At 36.7% G+C, this 19241-nt stretch overlaps 3 protein-coding genes across 4 annotated transcripts; 2 read left to right on the top strand and 1 right to left on the bottom strand.

Annotated features, from left to right (window-relative positions):
- Window positions 1-3426: 3426 nt before the first annotated feature.
- On the top strand, window positions 3427-8011 carry LOC102610015 (probable LRR receptor-like serine/threonine-protein kinase At4g36180). The gene has a single exon (XM_006466854.4). The coding sequence runs from the start codon at window positions 3811-3813 to the stop codon at window positions 7201-7203; it is 3393 nt and encodes a 1130-aa protein (XP_006466917.1). The 5' UTR covers window positions 3427-3810; the 3' UTR covers window positions 7204-8011.
- Window positions 8012-10829: 2818 nt separating this feature from the next.
- On the bottom strand, window positions 10830-12547 carry LOC102610329 (V-type proton ATPase 16 kDa proteolipid subunit). Its single transcript, XM_006466855.4, has 3 exons — window positions 12353-12547; window positions 11987-12272; window positions 10830-11205 (listed from the first exon to the last, which is right to left on the bottom strand). Exons 1-3 carry the CDS (start codon window positions 12429-12431, stop codon window positions 11073-11075), a joined length of 498 nt encoding a protein of 165 aa, XP_006466918.1. The 5' UTR covers window positions 12432-12547; the 3' UTR covers window positions 10830-11072.
- Window positions 12548-15713: 3166 nt separating this feature from the next.
- LOC102626434 (carotenoid cleavage dioxygenase 7, chloroplastic) lies at window positions 15714-19021 on the top strand. Of its 2 annotated transcripts, XM_006467094.3 has the most exons (7): window positions 15714-16522; window positions 16628-16756; window positions 17464-17595; window positions 17687-17959; window positions 18035-18120; window positions 18248-18562; window positions 18637-19021. In XM_006467094.3, the coding sequence occupies exons 1-7, from the start codon at window positions 15763-15765 to the stop codon at window positions 18805-18807; spliced, it is 1866 nt and encodes a 621-aa protein (XP_006467157.1). In that variant the 5' UTR covers window positions 15714-15762; the 3' UTR covers window positions 18808-19021. The 2 variants fall into 2 exon arrangements, with proteins under 2 accessions (XP_006467157.1, XP_024958413.1); XM_025102645.2 differs by having other exon boundaries at window positions 15714-16756.
- The last annotated feature ends 220 nt before the right edge of the window (window positions 19022-19241 follow it).

Genomic DNA, 19241 nt, shown 5'->3' with positions numbered 1-19241 from the left:
CGCGGGGTCAAAATTTTTATCAATATAAAATGCAAAGCAAATGTAAACTGACCTTGCTTCTTGGTGGAAAAGCATGATGAGGGCCAACTGCAACTCTCACATAGTCGGTGGCCCACTTCTCCGGCAGGCCTATCCATATGGCCCCTCCATTGGCAATGGGCCCAACTCGTGTTGGCCCCCTTTTGGGCTTAGATTTCAGAACGAATAAATATAGAGTGGGACTATTGGCACCCCTCTAAATATCTCTTAACACCCCTTTTTTTTTAAAATTAACTTCATTACAATATTTTAAAAAATTATAAAATTCTTTTAACACCTCCATCAATGATAAAATACCTTTAAGTAAAATTTATTGTGTAAATTTTATTCTTTAATTTTTATTATTAAAACTCATTTTAACAACCAGATTTCTTCCATTAAAAAAAAAGAGTTTTTTTTTTTTATTGTAGCCATTGATGGTAAATTCCTCACCTGAAAATTTTAAAAAAAACTTTTTAATTTCTAAAATAAAAAATTATACAACTTTTGAGTGGAGTTTAATTAGAAATTGTGCTATTATGTAATTTTAATAAAAATTAAAATTATAAAATAATTAAAGGGGTTTTATGAGGTATTTAGAGGGGTGTCAATAGTCTCCCTCATAAATATAAGAGTGGTGCTATTGGCACAGGCTGAAGATCCACTTAAAAACCCTCAGTTTTATAATTATCTTTTCGTTGCAAAATTGCAAGACACCATTTTTTTATTCCATCAGGGCATCAATAAGCAAACATTTTTTCAAAAAATTAAACGCCAAGAGCGAATAATCCAGAAATTCACCTACCCAAAACTCAGTTTATCATAACTTTCTATTAGATAGAAATAGAACTTGTTTTAAAAGGAGTGTCATTAGATATTTATATTATCATAATTATCTAAATGAGGTTAAAAGGAAGAAATTCTAAGAGGACTTTAGAAGGGTGATGATATAAACCCCGTTATATTTATTTATATTGACAGATAACAGCACATTTATGTCAGGATCTTGGCAGGACTTATGCATTATTTGGTGTTTGTTGAAACTTAGAATGCACATTTTTTATTTCATAAACGTGAAACTAAGCTGCCTATCCAATTTCCATGCTTTGCATCTAACGCATCTAATCTTGATTCTTAATACTGGAAATTTTTTCGACTTTTTCTCGCCGTTTCCTGTTACTGGTGATGATAAATACTCAATGGCTAGGGAATAGCTTATCAAAATGGACAGTAAAAGCTTTTCATTCAGTTGTCAAAACTCAAAAGCCAGACCCAGCATTGCAATTGCATGATTAAGACTATCAAATGATGGTGTTTGAGACCACTAGTCATTCACTTTTGGCGAAAACTGGAAGTTTCAAATTATGTTTGGGTCGTTTATGTTGAAATTATTCTAAGGTAGAGTATCTTTTATGACCATATGATTAAAATTATAATATATTTATTATTTTACATGTGTGGCCGTAATTTATACTCTACTTTAAAATAGCTCCAAAGTAGCCATTGCCATTATGTTTTCGTACACCCGCCACCATGCACGCATAGCATCCACTATCCACATTCTGTTCTGGTAGGACTTTAGACCATTAACTACATATACATGGCTACCACTGCTCTTGGCCACATTAAAGTAATAAGATGTTCATAAATGCTAATACGTCATAGAATTCACAGTTTAGGAGACATCTTCATTACGATTAACATCCAACTAATATGAAATAACTTTTGGAGGACCTAAGAACCAACCCCATGAACTGTAAATTTAATAACCTTTTTGTAACGCGATGACCAACGAGCCAAAAGGACTAGTTATCTTGGACCTAAGCCAAAATTTCTCTAGTGGGTCCAGTGTTGGTAGGCTGACAGTGCTAAAACCTTCTATAATAACAAAGAAAGGGGTGGACACTTCATTATGATGAACTATGAATAATGGGTAATTATCTATGTCGACATAAATATTTTTTTTCTTAATGAAAAAAAAAAGGTCAATTTTTCCAACTTAGCCGACCAATATCTGGCGATTTAAATTTCCAAATTACAAATAAAACCAGCTCCCGCTAACTTCAATCAATTCAAAATTTTGTCGCTCAAGCAGACTATTGGCCTCTTGTCCGCATTTAGTATCAAATTGCCCTTCCTTTTCTGTTTTCCCCCCCGCCTTAATAGAACGTGTGCTTTTTGCATCATTGAAGTAAAAATGGTGTCGCCATCACCACCTAATTTGCTGCCCCATGTAGGTGATTGACCTTTAGGACTTTATCCAATGGGCAACTACTGTACTTAAAAACGTCATAAATCATAACTAAGAAATTTACTAGAGTTAAAACAGTGTGTTGCCATACACTTTTTCCCTTAATCTGCTCTTTTAATATTTTGACCATTGACCAATTGACATTTGGTTGAGTGAGAGAGTAGATACGCTTATAATGTTAATATTGAGTGTAAGAATTCGAGTCTCCATAAAAATATTTATGGAGGTTATTTTTAATTTTTTTTAATTATTAAATAATTGAGTGGAGCCAGTTTATCCCTCACGAAATGTGAGTGAAGTGGACAGCTCTCCAATATTTGAGAAGGTTTAAAAAATTTAGACAGTGCTTTAGAAGAGTACATGTCACGAAGAAGGTCCCAATTGTAAAATATATTTGTAAATATTAATTGTAATATCTTATGTAAATGCCACAAAGAAAGTCTCAATTATAGAATCTGTTTATAAATGTTAATTGTAATATCTGATATAATATCTGTAACAATCCTGTATAACAATATTAAAAAAAAACATTTTGACCATTGAACCAAACAGTTAAGAGGGGGCAAAAAACAGAGTAGAAATTGATGCCAAGTAAAGTCAAAGAAATTGGGAAAAAGGAACAAAAGGACAAACAGAAAAACTGTCAACAAAGTTTAAAGAGAAATATTACAATGTTTTGTACAATCATTTATGCAAAGCTATTTCGAAGCATATTTTAATACGCTAACAACATTAAAAGAAGAGCTTATAAATTGACAGTAAGATTAACAAGTCACAGTTAGCGATAGTCAATGTGGGCACCCAATTACTTGGCTTTTGTAATGCAGCCAGATTAAATTTGGAAAAAAGGTACAGAGACAGGCAGGTAAATGTAGGAGGCTCGAAGCTCACATAACCCTTTCAAAAACTGGGCTGTCGCCATATTTTTTTTGTCGCAGCTTGCTATAAATACTACCTTTTATTATACAATAATAAATAGGGTAAAATTTTTATTATTGTTATTATTTTTTTTTTTTTTGGGGGGAGGGGGGGGGGGGGGGAAAAACATTAATTAACAGGAATAAAAGAAAAATATAATAAATAAAGAAAGAAAGAAGCAAAGCAAAGCAACAGAGGAAAGATAAGATCACACAAGACTGAATGATTCAACCCATATGATAGCGTACCCGTATAATAAGATAAGAGTCTAAAAAGCGACAAAGCCCACCCACCCCATAAGCCGTTTTGATTTTTGAAAAAGCGCTTCTTCAAAGGATTCTGGGGAAGCGTTAACCCCACACACACCCACAGTGATTCTAAGCAAAATTATTTTGTTGCCTTTTCTTCTTTCTCTGCAAACACAACACCCTTCAAACAGACAAACCCTCTGCCTCTGGCGCACCTTAAGTGATGCCACCACTTCTTCTTCTTCTCCTTCTTCACTCCCTGCTAAAATACACTTCCTTACCCGTAACCACCACAAAGTCAATCTCCAGTGCAAACTGATTTGCATTTGGCTCTCTTCAACAAACAAACACCAGTAGTGCTGCTGCTACTCTAACATGGCTTTGTCTGCTTTCTTATTTTTTGTGTTGCTCTGCGCGCCGTTTTCATCGTGCGCCGTCGACCGCAGCCCCGAGATAGAAGCTTTGACGTCTTTCAAGTTGAATCTTCATGATCCGCTAGGAGCGTTGAACGGCTGGGATTCATCAACGCCTGCTGCTCCATGCGACTGGCGTGGGGTCGCCTGCACCAACAACCGAGTCACTGAGCTCAGGCTACCTCGGCTCCAGCTCAGCGGCCGAATCAGTGACCACCTCTCTAACCTGCGCATGCTGCGCAAGTTAAGCCTGCGGTCAAATTCGTTCAACGGCACTATCCCTGCCACGCTCGCTCAATGCACGCTCCTACGCGCCGTGTTCCTGCAGTACAACTCACTCTCCGGGAATCTCCCCGCAAATATCGGTAACCTCTCTAATCTTGAAATACTCAACGTTGCAGCAAACCGTCTCTCGGGAGAAATTGCTAACGATCTCCCGAGAAATCTTAAGTACTTTGATCTTTCGTCAAATGGATTCTCTGGCCCGATTCCCACCAGCATTTCTAATTTATCTCAGCTCCAGCTTATCAATTTTTCGTTTAATAAATTCTCTCGCGAGGTTCCGGCGACCTTCGGTGAATTACAGAATTTACAGTATTTGTGGCTGGATTTTAATTTGTTAGAAGGGACATTGCCGTCTGCCATAGCTAACTGTTCATCGCTTGTGCATTTGAGTGCGCAAGGCAATGCGCTTGGGGGAGTAATCCCGCCAGCTATTGGGGCTTTACCTAAGCTTCAGGTGGTCTCTCTTGCACAGAATAACCTCTCTGGTGTTGTTCCTGCTTCCATGTTTTGCAATGTGTCTGGTTATCCGCCCTCTATTCGAGTGGTGCAGCTAGGTTTCAATGCTTTCACTAATGTGGCTGGCCCTGAGACAGGGTCTTGTTCTAGTGTTTTGCAAGTTTTGGATCTTCAACAAAATCAAATTCGCGGAGCTTTTCCTTTGTGGTTAACCCATGCATCAACTTTGACAAGGTTGGATGTCTCGGGTAATTCTATCTCTGGCAAAATTCCGGCTCAGATTGGAGGTTTATGGAGATTGGAGGAGTTAAAGATGGCGAATAATTCATTTGGTGGCATTGTTCCAGTTGAGATTAAACAATGTAACTCATTGAGCCTTCTTGATCTTGAAGGGAATCGATTTTCGGGGGAGATTCCTGAGTTTCTGGGTGATATAAGAGGTTTAAAGAGTTTAACTCTTGCTGCAAATCTCTTTTCTGGTTCAATCCCAGCAAGTTTCCGCAATCTTCCTGGGCTTGAGAACTTGAACTTGAGACACAATAGCTTGAGTGGGAGCTTGCCTGAGGAGGTACTGGGAATGAACAACTTGAGTACTTTGGATCTCAGTGAGAACAAGTTTTCTGGGGAAGTTCCAGCGAGTATTGGGAATTTGAGTCAGTTAATGGTTTTTAATCTGAGTGGTAATGCTTTTTCTGGGAGGATACCAGCTAGCTTGGGGAATCTTTTGAAGCTAACTACACTTGATTTAAGCAAGCAGAATTTTTCTGGCGAGTTGCCGATTGAGCTTGCAGGTTTGCCTAATCTGCAGGTCATTGCTTTGCAAGAAAATAAGTTATCTGGAAATGTTCCTGAAGGGTTTAGTAGTTTGATGAGTTTGCGGTACTTGAACTTATCCTTCAATGGGTTCGTTGGTCAAATTCCTGCCACTTTCAGTTTTCTCCGCTCAGTGGTGGTTCTGTCATTTTCTGGTAATCACATTTCTGGGTCGATTCCGCCGGAGCTGGGTAATTGCTCTGATCTTGAAGTTCTTGAATTACGATCAAATTCTCTAACGGGCCACATTCCCACTGATATCTCCCATCTTTCACATTTGAATGTGCTTGATTTGAGTATTAACAACTTAACTGGTGAAATCCCAGATGAAATCTCCAAATGCTCATCATTAAGATCTTTGTTGGTAAACAGTAATCATCTTTCGGGCGGCATACCTGATTCATTGGCCAAATTATCAAACCTAGCTGTGCTTGATCTCTCAGCTAACAACTTGAGCGGGGAGATTCCAGCTAATCTTTCAAGTATTTTTGGCTTGATGAATTTCAATGTCTCGAGTAATAATCTACAAGGTGAAATTCCATTATTGTTGGCTTCTAGATTTAACAATCCATCAGCCTTTGCAAATAATCAAGATTTATGTGGGAAGCCATTGGGCAGGAAGTGTGAGAATGCAGATGACAGAGACAGGAGGAAGAAGTTGATCTTGTTGATAGTTATAGCTGCGAGTGGTGCTTGCCTCTTGGCATTGTGCTGCTGCTTCTACATTTTCAGTCTTTTGAGGTGGCGCAGAAGGCTCAAAGAAAGCGCAGCTGCAGAGAAGAAACGTAGCCCGGCAAGGGCAAGCTCAGGAGCAAGTGGGGGTCGTCGCAGCAGCACAGATAATGGAGGACCAAAGCTAGTTATGTTCAACAACAAGATAACATTGGCAGAAACGGTTGAAGCAACCAGGCAGTTTGATGAAGAAAATGTGCTTAGCAGAACCAGATATGGTCTTGTTTTCAAGGCTTGCTACAATGACGGAATGGTGCTCTCAATTCGCCGCCTACCAGATGGTTCTCTAGATGAAAACCTGTTTAGAAAGGAAGCTGAATTTTTAGGCAAAGTAAGGCACCGAAACCTTACAGTGCTTCGAGGCTACTACGCCGGAGCACCTGATTTGAGGCTTCTTGTCTATGACTACATGCCCAATGGAAATCTTGGAACTCTTCTTCAAGAAGCCTCACACCAAGACGGTCATGTTCTAAACTGGCCAATGCGCCATCTCATTGCGCTTGGTGTAGCTCGAGGCTTAGCCTTTTTACACACATCCAACATGGTCCATGGTGATATCAAACCTCAAAATGTTCTCTTCGATGCTGATTTTGAAGCTCACTTATCCGACTTTGGGCTAGACCGTCTTACAATCCCTACTCCAGCAGAAGCCTCAACTTCTACAACTGCAGTGGGCACATTGGGTTATGTCTCTCCAGAAGCAGCACTGACTGGAGAAACCACTAAAGAATCAGATGTTTACAGCTTCGGCATAGTCTTGCTTGAACTACTAACTGGAAAAAGGCCAGTGATGTTCACACAAGATGAGGATATAGTCAAATGGGTCAAGAAACAACTTCAGAAGGGCCAAATCACAGAACTACTAGAGCCAGGCTTGCTTGAACTTGACCCAGAATCATCAGAATGGGAAGAGTTCTTGCTTGGAGTGAAAGTTGCACTGCTTTGCACGGCACCAGATCCTATTGATCGACCCACGATGTCCGACATTGTGTTCATGCTTGAAGGTTGTCGTGTTGGTCCCGATATCCCCTCCTCAGCTGATCCTACTACTCAACCCTCGCCGGCATAAACCCCAAATAACTTTTTTTTTAATTAATTTTTTGGCTTTTAATTTTACAATGTAACTGTAGGTAACTTTTTTTCTCATTTTTTTTCCTTTTACGGTTTAGCTTTGAGTGGCTTTTTTTCCTTTTTACATTTTCACTATTTTTAGACTTTTGCCATTTGTGCTCTTTCTTCGCTGGATGCCGGCTTGGGGGAGGAGTGTGGTGTGGGTCCTCAGGAGTGGAGAAAAAGTTCAATACCGTCAGTCAACGATTTGGATACGCATCGCTAAAGATATCCGAAAGCGGGACTGAAGTGGGGTCCACGGGGGCTGGCTCCCGCCAAATGAGAAAGGACTCTACTCTGATTTAGTCACGTGGCAGCAGTAAAATTATAGCCGTTAAATGTTGTGGGCTCCGAGGTTATACACTCTGGCGACTGGCAAATATTAAAGAAACTGTCTTTTGTCTTCTAAGGCATCGGGTTTGACAATCCAGTTGAGTACAGCTTTCCATGTGCTCTTAATCTCATCGGCTGCCACGTGGATCCTCCGTTGCCCTAAAGTTTTTTTCGAAAGGTAATGGAGGAAAATTAAGAATAATTTGAAGAAGAAAGACGAGAAGGCTTCAACGTCCCCACTGGATCAACGGGGAGTGGGGAAGCCACCGTGAGGAAAACGATGGCTCACCAGCTCAATTGCTTTTGAACATCTTTGGTGGGTCAATACTCAATAGTAAAATTAAATGACATGATTTGTTGGAATTGATTTGTAAATTCTGATGTGTTTGTCATTTGCAAGTACTGACTTGGAACCAACTTCCTGTTTTGATTTCCCGAATATTATTATTATTATTGTCAAATACCATTTTCAGGTCTCTTATTATTATTTTCCAATTAAGGCTCCAGCGAGTCAACAAGCTAGCTACCAAACCAAAATATTCTCCCCCAAGACTCTCAAGATGTCAAAAATTCAATCAAGAGGACATAAAATAAGGAGGGTGCATGGGAATGAAGAACTGCAAATGACATTGAGAATTGGACAAATTTTCAAATCCTAGGCAGTGACCGTTAACTAAATTCGTCACTCTTGCTTGGTAGGTTTCGTTTGTATCATTTTTCTTGGGTAAATACATCTCGTCGACACATTAAACTACATTAATAATTTTGCTGCTTTATCCAAGTGGTTGTATAATTTTGTTTGTCATTTAATCACGATACACGCAAGAAGCATCTAGTATTGGCCCTTATCTATACTTTTAATGTTATTAATTTTTTTAAATGTCTTTTTCCAAGTAAACAATTATATAGATTTATAATTTTGCTACTTTTGATCTAGTAGAGAAACGACGATTTTGCTAATCATTTAATCACGTTATACTCAAGAAGCATCTAGCATTCTGCTTGGCAGCTTTTCTCCATACATGAGTAAAGCAATGTGCTTAATGTGAGGTAAAATGGTTGATACTTAAGATCTGCGGGGGTGGGTTGCAATAAAACTTAACATACAAGGAACTTTTTTAAAATTCGAGTTGTAAAGAGTAAATGTAGCCGAAAAGATGAAATATTTCTCCCCAACAACCAAGCAAGGTTACTCTCTTTTGAGCCTGAATGAGGACTGCTTGGACCGAGCTTGGCCTGAGATTACAGGAAAGTTGCTTTATTAGTTACTTCAAATAAAGTTGGAGGTACAAAATCTTAATCATGCCCGATTGTTTAAAGGTTAGGGTATAAATGGAAAAATCATTGTTGTGCAAGTAATTCCATTAGGCATAAGCATAGCGATTATGAGATTTCATTGAACATTTGCCGAAATGGGTCAATCACCTTTCAGATCTTGTCTCGTTAATTACTCGCAAAAATCTGCCAACTTATATTTCTTTGTTTTCTGATGATCACGTCAATCTACCCTTTATAAATTTCGGCTTATGGTCACTGCAGTAAACTATTCTAAGACCTAAATCAAGCCCACTCTCTGCATTTACTATTCTCAAATCACCCCTTGGATGCCATTGCCACTCCAAACGCATACATTATTCAGCCAAAATCGAAATCATTTTAGAGAATCGAAAACGGGTTTCCACTTTGAGATGTGAAAAACATTTTAACATGTACAAACAAAACAAGGTGATTAGGTGACAGGCTAATTCCCTTGTCCTTGTGATTGATGCTGTTAACACCCCAAATCTTTTTTTTTTCTTTTTTTTGGTTGATTAAAGAAAAACAAAAATAAAAAAAGAGCTTGTATAGATAAAACAAAAATAAAAAAGAGCTTGTATAGATGCTCTTTCTGGTGTTTTTTTTTCTCTTCTTTTTTTCATAATAGTCATCTAAATACTCTTCAATTTCCATAGCAAAATATATTTGCCGCACCAACAAGACAATTGCAAGGGCTCAACTTCCTACTAAATTTTGATCATAAACAATTTTCAAACTCGTTTTCTGGATAATTGGCTAAAAATGACAATTTAAAGAGAAAAAAAAAATTAATTATAATTTTTATTTTGAATATAATTAATTGAGAAGTGGGACTTAGTGAGATAATATCATTACTCAACAATGAATCAGTTGCAACTTTTAAAAAAGAAAAGAATTATATGTCCATAAATACTACAGTATGAGGTATCTTAGAAAATAAAATTAAAAAAGAGTTTCACAAGAATTTTAGAGTAGTGTTAAGAGCTCACTCTATTAAGCTCTAAACATGAACATCAAAACTCATAACTGAAGCCCAAGTTGAAAATGCCGGAACTTTTCAGTGCCTGGGATGGGCAATTGTAAAACTTGGCTCGGTAAGGAATAAGGATTCTATAGCTGCATGCACTCTCTCTATTGAAAGCACCCAATTTTTAAGCCTAAAGAGAGTTATAGCACTACATGTGCAGCCTAGCCCATAATTAGAAATCAGGTGTATTTAGATGCAGGTCGGTGCGTCTGGTTATAGCACAACTCTCTTTTACAAGTTGCGAATGAGTGGGAGCAACAGTATGTGCAGCGTGGCCCCTAATAAGACAGGGTACGGTATCAGCCAACAACTCCTACACCAGATCGATTTTCCCATTAAAAACACGCGGTGACGCTGGTCCTTCGATCGAGCAACCTAGATTCTGCTAAAATATCTTTATCCGTGTTTATTTGTTTATGAAGTACTTTAATGACAAATTAAGTTAAACTATCGTAGTCCTTAAAACTGTTATAAACTATCATAGCCCTTAAGCTGTTATAAATTTTTAATCAAATAAAGAATTAAGATACAAAATTCTCAGGCCGACCAACAATTTTTCACCAATAAGTTCCCTCTAGAATTTTCTAACCGATAGAAAAGTTATGGCATTTTAAGAAATTCGTCATCCTTGCAAGGTGAAAGAAAGTCAGCAGCAAATGGCTATGGCATTTCAAGGCAGAAGAATGAAAACAGAAAAAAAAACCAGTGAACATTCCTTGCGCTTAGTATATATACTCATTTAGTATACTTGGTATACTTTATACGTATACTTAATATACATTTATATACGAATTAGAATGTGATAATACTTAGAATTCATCACCACTTCTAACAAGGATGAAAGAATAATCCAGCAGAAGACATAACCACACAATCAATTTGAGCACAGAAATTTGTAAACCCCAAAAGCCAACAAATAACACAAACCATAATGTGTAAGGATGGTTCTTTCATACGTCTGATTTCACAGTAAAAATACAACAATACATGTCGAGAACTCAAGCATTATTTTAAGGGGAAAATCTTGCCCTTAATGGTACAGGCAGAATGGAGCTACTTAATAATCTAGTGGGATATTGACAAACACCTCAACATTTCACATGGTGTCCTAGCATCATCTAAGTGAGCATGACCAAATAATTTTGAGAAACCTCTGTTCTGAACCACGCATCCTAATCTGCTCTGGATTGGCCAGCTCGGGAAGAGAGAATAATGCCAACAATGAGACCATACAACGCCAATGCCTCAGCAAAAATGAGAATGAGAATCATTCCAACAAAAAGCTTTGGTTGCTGTGCATTAGCTCTACAAAAGTCAAAAGATGCAACGAGATTTCAGCACACTATTGAAGCCATAGCAGTTTATGGATAAAACCAAACACATTCAGTTAGATTCAGTAAACAATGCAAATATGCAATTGTGTCGATCATCACAACTAAAGCAGATTCATATTCTCGATGAGAGTAATTTACTGCTTCAGCATCCTCACCAGAACCAAGATGAAAGACCTCAGGAAATCTGATAATCAAAGACACGGCTAAAGGAAAAGCACAGGCATATGTGTCTCCATGCAAAATGTCATGATGTTTCTACTCTCTACAATGAAGCTACTATTATCTTGCTTTAATAATGCGGTGCTGTTATCAGAAGATAACAAAATGCTAATAGTAAATATGGAAGCAAAAAATAACCAAAACTGTGATCACTCAACATATTTAACAAGTAAATGAACCAAAAGCCACACCGTCCATCCAACATGAATCAATAGATTTCAAAACTAACAGAAAAAAGATAAGAATTAAGCAGGCCTCATTTACACCTATTGTAAAATTTATTTCATTTTATAGCTCTCTTTATCAAAGACATCAACTCTTCACAGGATATTATGCTCTGTGCTTGGTCTTTAAGGGTGTTACTACGGTCCCATTTGGCAATTGGCGGCATCAAATTCAGTCATACAAATACACTCTGTCATCTTAGTAAAAGAACTTGAAGACTAGAACATAAAAATTAATATGAAATGAAAAATTAAAAAGTTTATTTAAATCAATAAGTGAAATGATATTAAAAAATGTGAGAAAAATACCTGACACCAGCATCACCAACGATGCCAATAGCCATACCAGCAGAGAGACCAGCGAGGCCGCAAGCGAGACCCGAAGACAAATGAGCGTAGCCATCGAATAGATAATATGATTTGGCCTTTGGGTTAATGCCAGTACTAATAATAACAGCAATAATTAAACCATAAATACCTAACACTCCCGCCATCACAACTGGCACAATCGATTTCATTACAAGCTCTGGCCTCATCACTCCCATCGATGCTACGCCCACTCCACTCTTCGCCGTCCCATACGCCGCTCCCATGCCTTCAAACCAATCAAACCAATAAATTCAATATCTCATTTCTAATAGAAAGATGGTAATTTTCAAAGAGTCATGTTCTTACAGGAGAAAACAAGGGCAGCAGCGGCGCCGAGGAAGCCGAAAAAAGGCGCCGTTTCATCGCCACTGAATGCGGATGACATTTCAATTCCTCCTAAAAAGAACCGATCGGTTTACAGGAATTTGAGAATTTTGAAGGTGAATTGGATTCGAGGGAGAGAGATGGACGCAGTGATTAGCACAAGGAAGTTTCCGGTGTGACTGTGGCCCCTCACAAGCAAATTCCAAAGGGGACACCTGGTGTGGGCCTTAAATTGGTTTGGGCTTTAGTCTATATCTAAATTGGGTTGTTAAAGAGCCCTTTTTCAGGTTTTTATTTATTTATTTTTCTTTTAGGTGGAGAGCTCCTATTGGCACCCCTCTAAACTCGTATTAAAACACCATTTTTAATTATTTTTTAATAAAATAATAATCAATCTCAAGTCTTTCACCTTTTCTCTACTAATCTTCTTTGTCAAGACACATATTTGTGTACATACAATCGTATATATAAATTCATAATCTCATTTCAGTTCTATACGTGAACTCATTGGATCCAAAAAAAAAAAAAAATCTTTTTATTTGAAGTTTCAACAAATAAATAAATCATAAATTCTTTGTCATTCTTAACAGTAGTCACATTTGCCTTCTTTTTAAAGAATTTGGGCAAGACACGAATTTTGGAATTCCTGGATAAAGAGTAATAAACATTAATTCTGAAAATATGTAATATATTTTCCAATCAATTCAGGTTAGAAGTGGCAGAAACATCTGGTCCGAGCCGAACCGAGCCTGAGCCCAAATACTTTTGCCCGAGCGTAGCCTCACCTGAGCATGTTTCGGGCTGGGCACAGACGAAAATCCAAAAAATGCTTAATTATTTTTTTTAAAAAATACTTATTATTTTAATTAAAATATAATTGTTAACATATATTTAATCTAACCATAACATATATTTAAAGTTTCAAATCATTTAAGCTCAACTTTTAAGACATAACTAACAAACAAATTTAGTTTTATTAACTACAAATTTATAAAACATAATGAATTTTTTTTTTTATAGAATGTAATTTTCTTTTTAGTTCGACTGAGTCGGGCCAAGCTTAGCCTGAGCCTAACATTTTAATATCCCTAAGACAAGTAGAGTATGCATAATAGAGAGAGATTAAGGTAGAGGGTTTACCAAGAAAAAAGAAGTGGTTTGGGGGTATTTGTATTATAGTCAAACATGTTTTCAAAGAGTATTATAGGTCTGCAAATGGTGCCTTTCTCGATCATTACATTTTTATTATGAGTAGTGATATTTCACCTCATTTATCTCTTAGATCCACTTTTTAATTTAACCCATCTATTTTCATAAATACCCTTATTAAAAATTTAACATTTTTTTTCTTTTATGTCTTATTAGCTCTCTCTTTCCTCTCAATTAGGCATTACTTCAAACACTACTGATCATAGCAGCGAAAAAAGTTTCTTCTATAGCATGGATTTTTCTTTGTCTTGTACTCCTAATAACACAGATAAATTATAGATAAATAAATAATTCAAGCACAAAAATAGAGTGATATGTGGAAATATATATCTCTTTAGTTATTTGTTTGTGCTTTTAGTAGTGCTTGATGGCAGATGATCTCATTTGTTTGCCTAATACTATACGATGTTATAGTCTATGGCAAATTTTTTATTTTCATATTTGGTGGCCCATAAGTCAAGAGAACAAGCCAGAATCAGGAACAATGACTGGAATCCGATTGTTTCAATTGTTGCAATTGTTATGGCACCTGAAATGATGTTGAAGAAACATCTAGATTTAAATGGGCTGCAAACCAAAGTGGCTAGATACTTTTTCGCTGTGGTTGCTCGATTTGAAAGAGAGAGAGAGTGTGTGTGTGTGCAAACCACAAAATAATAATAATAATAATAATAATAATAAACTAAAAAGTAAGGACTAATAAGATAAATAAAGATAACCAAATATCATTATTCATTTGTTGTTCTTGTATGGGAAGAGTGACTTATTTCTTCGTACGTGTTATATGTATGTTTGAACCTATAATTTTATATAGACTCATATTAATTATGCAATTTATTAATATTTTTTGTCAATTCAAATTTCTCTCTACTGTAGATTTTATCAACTCAACTAATTAATATCTTTCTACGCCTTAAAACAATAGTTTGTACTCAAATCAAATGCACAGTTGTTTGTTATTAATGTATTATAGAATCACATGTCTCGTTGATTATTTCAGAATCGCATCACCGACTCATTAGCTCCGAACGCTTACACGACATCACTGCTTTGTACGTGACCGGTAGGAACCCCGTTTGGAGCTTAAAAACTTGAATATGAAAACCGAAGGCAGATTGCAAAACCATGCATATGTAACGGCATTGGGCATTGTGAAAGTGATCAAAATTGGAGGCATGAGTTGAGTTGAGGATGATCTCATCAGAGTCCTTAATCGACGGCCGTGATATGAATTTTGAACACTAACACCCTTGTTTTGTCATTTTTCTCGCGGTATCATCCAAACCCTCCTCTTGGGTATCAAACTTGTAATGATTATTTTATATGGTGCCTTCATTTTATATTTCTAGTGCTTCTTATTCAAACGCCTTTCACTCTGTATATTCTTAATCCCACCAATTTCCCATTACAATGCTTACGTTAATCTGTCGCTTAATTATAGTCAATTCTTTTGTTTTTCGAGGACAAAATTTTAACATTTGTTATGTTAATTCTTAAACTTATTTGCATATTTCTATAAGATTTTATAAATTGTTCAATCAATTTACTAAAAAATATGTTTTAGACAATTATCTCAATGGAGAAACTAATATTGCAACTTGCACTCCCCACAACTACATATATCCTCCACTTCAAGTCTTCAAGTCATCAAGTAATCATAATAACTATATATATATATATATATATATATATGCATATATACACCTTGGTGCCTCGCTAATGAAATTCAATCAGAATAAAATTGAAAAAAATAACAACCAAAAAATTGTAAATATATGTATGTTCCCATTTATCGCTTTTAAGAATACATGTATAGGTTGGCACTCCTGTACTCTTATGCCATAAGATTGGGAAAACAAAAGAATATATAAAATAAAGATATGTCTGCCATTTATATACTCAAATTTGTTCATGCCGGCCACAATTGATCCAACGTATACCCCACCACGCACATTGAATAATGATTAAAAGGTCCACAAGATCCCAAGCTCGCAAATTAACAAACGGTAGATATAATCAATACAAATTCCAAGGTGATTTAAAAAAAAAAAAATTAAGATACCGTTCTTCAAGACTGATATATATATAGAGGAAAAATTAATCGACGTCGCCTTGTTCTTTGCACCAATTTAAACACTCACCATCACCAAAAAATATTCACACACATATACACTTGACAGAAAATGCAGGCCGTCTTACTCCATAAAATTAGTCCACCCAGATTTCTTTCGCCGCTAACAGCACTCCGGCCCTTGCAAAAAGTTTCAACGCCGCAGGCTAAAATACCAAGAGCTGTATCACTTACAAAGCCCGATAATAATCAAGTTTCGATTTCGACCCCAACAACAGTACAAGCGGAAATTGATGATTCAACGGCTGCCTTTTGGGACTATCAATTTTTATTTGTATCGCAAAGATCGGAAACAACTGCACCGATCACGCTGCACCTCGTCGAGGGCGCAATCCCGTCGGACTTTCCTTCGGGTACGTATTATTTAACGGGGCCGGGATTGTTTACTGATGACCACGGCTCGACGGTGCACCCTCTGGATGGCCACGGCTATCTCAGGGCGTTTGAGTTCGATGGGGTCACAGGAGAGGTCAAGTACATGGCCAAGTACGTAAAAACTGACGCACAAGTAGAGGAGCATGATCCTCAGACTGACACGTGGCGTTTCACCCATCGGGGTCCATTTTCAGTGTTAAAAGGAGGCAAGAAGTTTGGTAATACAAAGGTGATGAAAAATGTGGCAAATACTAGTGTCTTGAAGTGGGGTGGAAAGTTACTGTGCTTATGGGAAGGTGGGGACCCGTATGAGATTGAATCAGGGACGTTGGATACTATCGGGCAGCTCCAAATGATGGACGGTGGTGATTCTTTGGGGAAGAACAGTAAGGACTTATGGGATGTAGCGGCGGAGATGTTGAAGCCCATTCTATATGGTATCAAAGGCGACTTTGTAATCTTGTTACCATTCATTCTTTATTATTTCAAAGTGGCTTCAAAATCAATTAGTACATGGATTCGTGGATTTTGTACTTGTACAGGAGTGTTCAAAATGCCGCCTAAGCGATTATTATCTCACTACAAGCTTGATGCTCCAAGAAACAGACTTCTTACAGTGTCTTGCAATGCAGAGGATATGCTATTGCCCCGCAGTAACTTCACTTTTTACGGTAATATATTTTTTTTTTTACTAAAAAAAAAGAAAAGAAAATAAGACTGATGCATATATATATATATATATATATATATATATATATATATATATATATATATATATAATGTACTGAACGAGTCCAAAATTTTAGACTTATATAAATGGCCAAAAAAATTATGAAGCCATACAATTTAACAGTGTAATGACTTAATAACTTTTTTAGTCATTATACTATTAAACCATATATCTTAATAGTTTTTTCAGACTTCACAAATCTAGAAATTTAGATTGAAAAACATACATATGTACATGCAGGTGCCCTCAATTTTTTTTTTTAATACAAACACGTTATTAAACCATATAATTTTATAGTTAATGGAACAATGTCTCTATTGAATCGCATGGTTTAACAGTGGATTGAAAATGATTATATTACACCATACGGCTTAATAGCGTGTACGTATGCAAAAAAAAGAAGATGCCGCATAAGAGAAAAATTATATATATATATATATATATATATATATATATATATATATATTAGAAATATTCCAATTCAAATTATGAATTCGTTAAAATCCCAAAAAACTGTTAAACTATATAGATTAATAGTAAAATAAGTTAATACGACTAAACCATATCACTTTTTAGTAATGTGAGGATCCTGGACCAAATTTTACATATATAGACGTAGAAATTTACTTAATTTCTTGATCTTGGCAGAATTTGACTCGAATTTCAAGTTACTAAGTAAGCAAGAATTCAATATTCCGGATCACTTGATGATCCACGATTGGGCTTTTACTGATAATCATTACATATTATTCGCCAACCGCGTCAAGCTCGATGTACTCGGTAATGAAACAATTCTATCCAAGCAAGATGGTTTAATTTGTTTCTTTATTGATGTTCTCTTATGACTAACTGTTCACATGTTTAAATACAGGATCAATGACGGCAGTTTCTGGATTATCGCCAATGATCTCGGCATTGTCAGTGAATCCCAGCAAGCCCACATCTCCCGTTTACTTGCTTCCACGATTTCCAAACAAATCTGTTGGCGTTCGAGATTGGCGGGTGCCTGTGGAAGCACCTTCACAAATGTGGTTGCTGCATGTTGGCAATGCTTTTGAACTTAAGGATGTTGACGGAAATACAGAGATTCAAATACACGCTTGCTCTTGCTCCTATGAATGGTTTAATTTCCAAAACCTGTTCGGTAAGTGATGTTATGAAATTTTGTTCTGCTGCTTCAGCCACAATACCAAATATTTGAAAACTTTTATCTTGACAGGATACAATTGGCAGAGTGGAAGACTAGATCCTTCAATCATGAATTTAAAAGAAAGTGAATATCAGTTGTTGCCCCATCTTGTTCAGGTACTCTGGACTCTATCGCTTCATTCACTCGGCTTTTACAATTTACAGAGATGCATACAATTTTCATCAAATTACTAGTTTGATACCTTCTAATAGATTGACATATTAACATTTCCTCGCGAGGCAGGTTTCTATCAGCTTAGATGTTGATGGGAATTGCCAAAAATGTTGTGTGGAGCCTTTGAATCAGTGGAAAAAGTCGTCGGATTTCCCTATCATAAATCCAACGTATTCCGGGCAAAAAACTACTTGCATTTATGCAGCGACGTCTTTAGGGACTCGCAGAGCATTGCCACATTTCCCATTCGATACGGTAGTGAAGCTAAATGTGTTAACCAAGTCTGTTCAAACATGGTCTGTTGGAACTCGAAGATTTATTGGTGAGCCTATTTTTGTCCCCAAGGGAGTTGAAGAAGATGATGGTTATCTTCTAGTTATTGAGGTGAGAAATCAACTCATTGACTTGTCACTTTTTATTGGTTTCCAGTATTTCTTAGTTTCCGTTGTCTTTTGCAGTATGCAGTTTCAATACAGAGGTGCTATCTTATTATTTTGAACCCCAAAAAGATTGGAGAAGCTGATGCACTAGTAGCTAGACTTGAAGTCCCCAGACATCTCAATTTCCCTCTCGGTTTTCATGGTTTCTGGGACAACAACACTTGGTTAATTAAACATCATTTGCCGTAATCCAGCTTATTGAACATTTACCTGTAGAGTGAAAACTCTACCACAAATCTACAGTTATCCAACTCAAAGTATTGAGAATATGTGAATATTTTATAGCTACTGTGCCTTAACACTTGTATTTTGCTGAGAAATTTATGTGTTACAGTCAGCAGAGAATATGTGACTGATATTTGTAGACTGTAACTGTCATTACAAATGCCCTATAAATTTGAAATTCCAGAAGTAACCAAAATACATAGCTTCTTCGTTAACACTTAACAAGATGGCAAAGAAAACAAACATAAATTAGAAAGCATCTCCAATTGAAGTTTCTAGTCAGGGTACGGTATATAGGAGGACATATTGCACGACCCGACAAACATAAATTAGAAAGCATCTCCAATTGAAGTTTCTAGTCAGGGTACGGTATATAGGAGGACATATTGCACGACCCG

Source organism: Citrus sinensis, chromosome 7, assembly GCF_022201045.2.
Source record: "Citrus sinensis cultivar Valencia sweet orange chromosome 7, DVS_A1.0, whole genome shotgun sequence".
Taxonomy (NCBI): domain Eukaryota; kingdom Viridiplantae; phylum Streptophyta; class Magnoliopsida; order Sapindales; family Rutaceae; genus Citrus; species Citrus sinensis.
Note: the sequence above shows the minus strand (reverse complement) of the source record. Positions and strands in the feature narration are given on the sequence as shown.

Coding starts and splice junctions, on each gene's coding strand:
- LOC102610015 (XM_006466854.4), top strand. CDS start 3,811: ATGGCTTTGTCTGCTTTCTTATTTTTTGTGTTGCTCTGCGCGCCGTTT.
- LOC102610329 (XM_006466855.4), bottom strand. CDS start 12,431: ATGTCATCCGCATTCAGTGGCGATGAAACGGCGCCTTTTTTCGGCTTC. Junction 12,273..12,352: donor TGCTGCCCTTGTTTTCTCCT/GTAAGAACATGA, acceptor ATTGGTTTGAAG/GCATGGGAGCGGCGTATGGG. Junction 11,206..11,986: donor GTTGGTGATGCTGGTGTCAG/GTATTTTTCTCA, acceptor TGACTTTTGTAG/AGCTAATGCACAGCAACCAA.
- LOC102626434 (XM_025102645.2), top strand. CDS start 15,763: ATGCAGGCCGTCTTACTCCATAAAATTAGTCCACCCAGATTTCTTTCG. Junction 16,757..17,463: donor CAGTAACTTCACTTTTTACG/GTAATATATTTT, acceptor TGATCTTGGCAG/AATTTGACTCGAATTTCAAG. Junction 18,121..18,247: donor TGTTGCCCCATCTTGTTCAG/GTACTCTGGACT, acceptor CTCGCGAGGCAG/GTTTCTATCAGCTTAGATGT.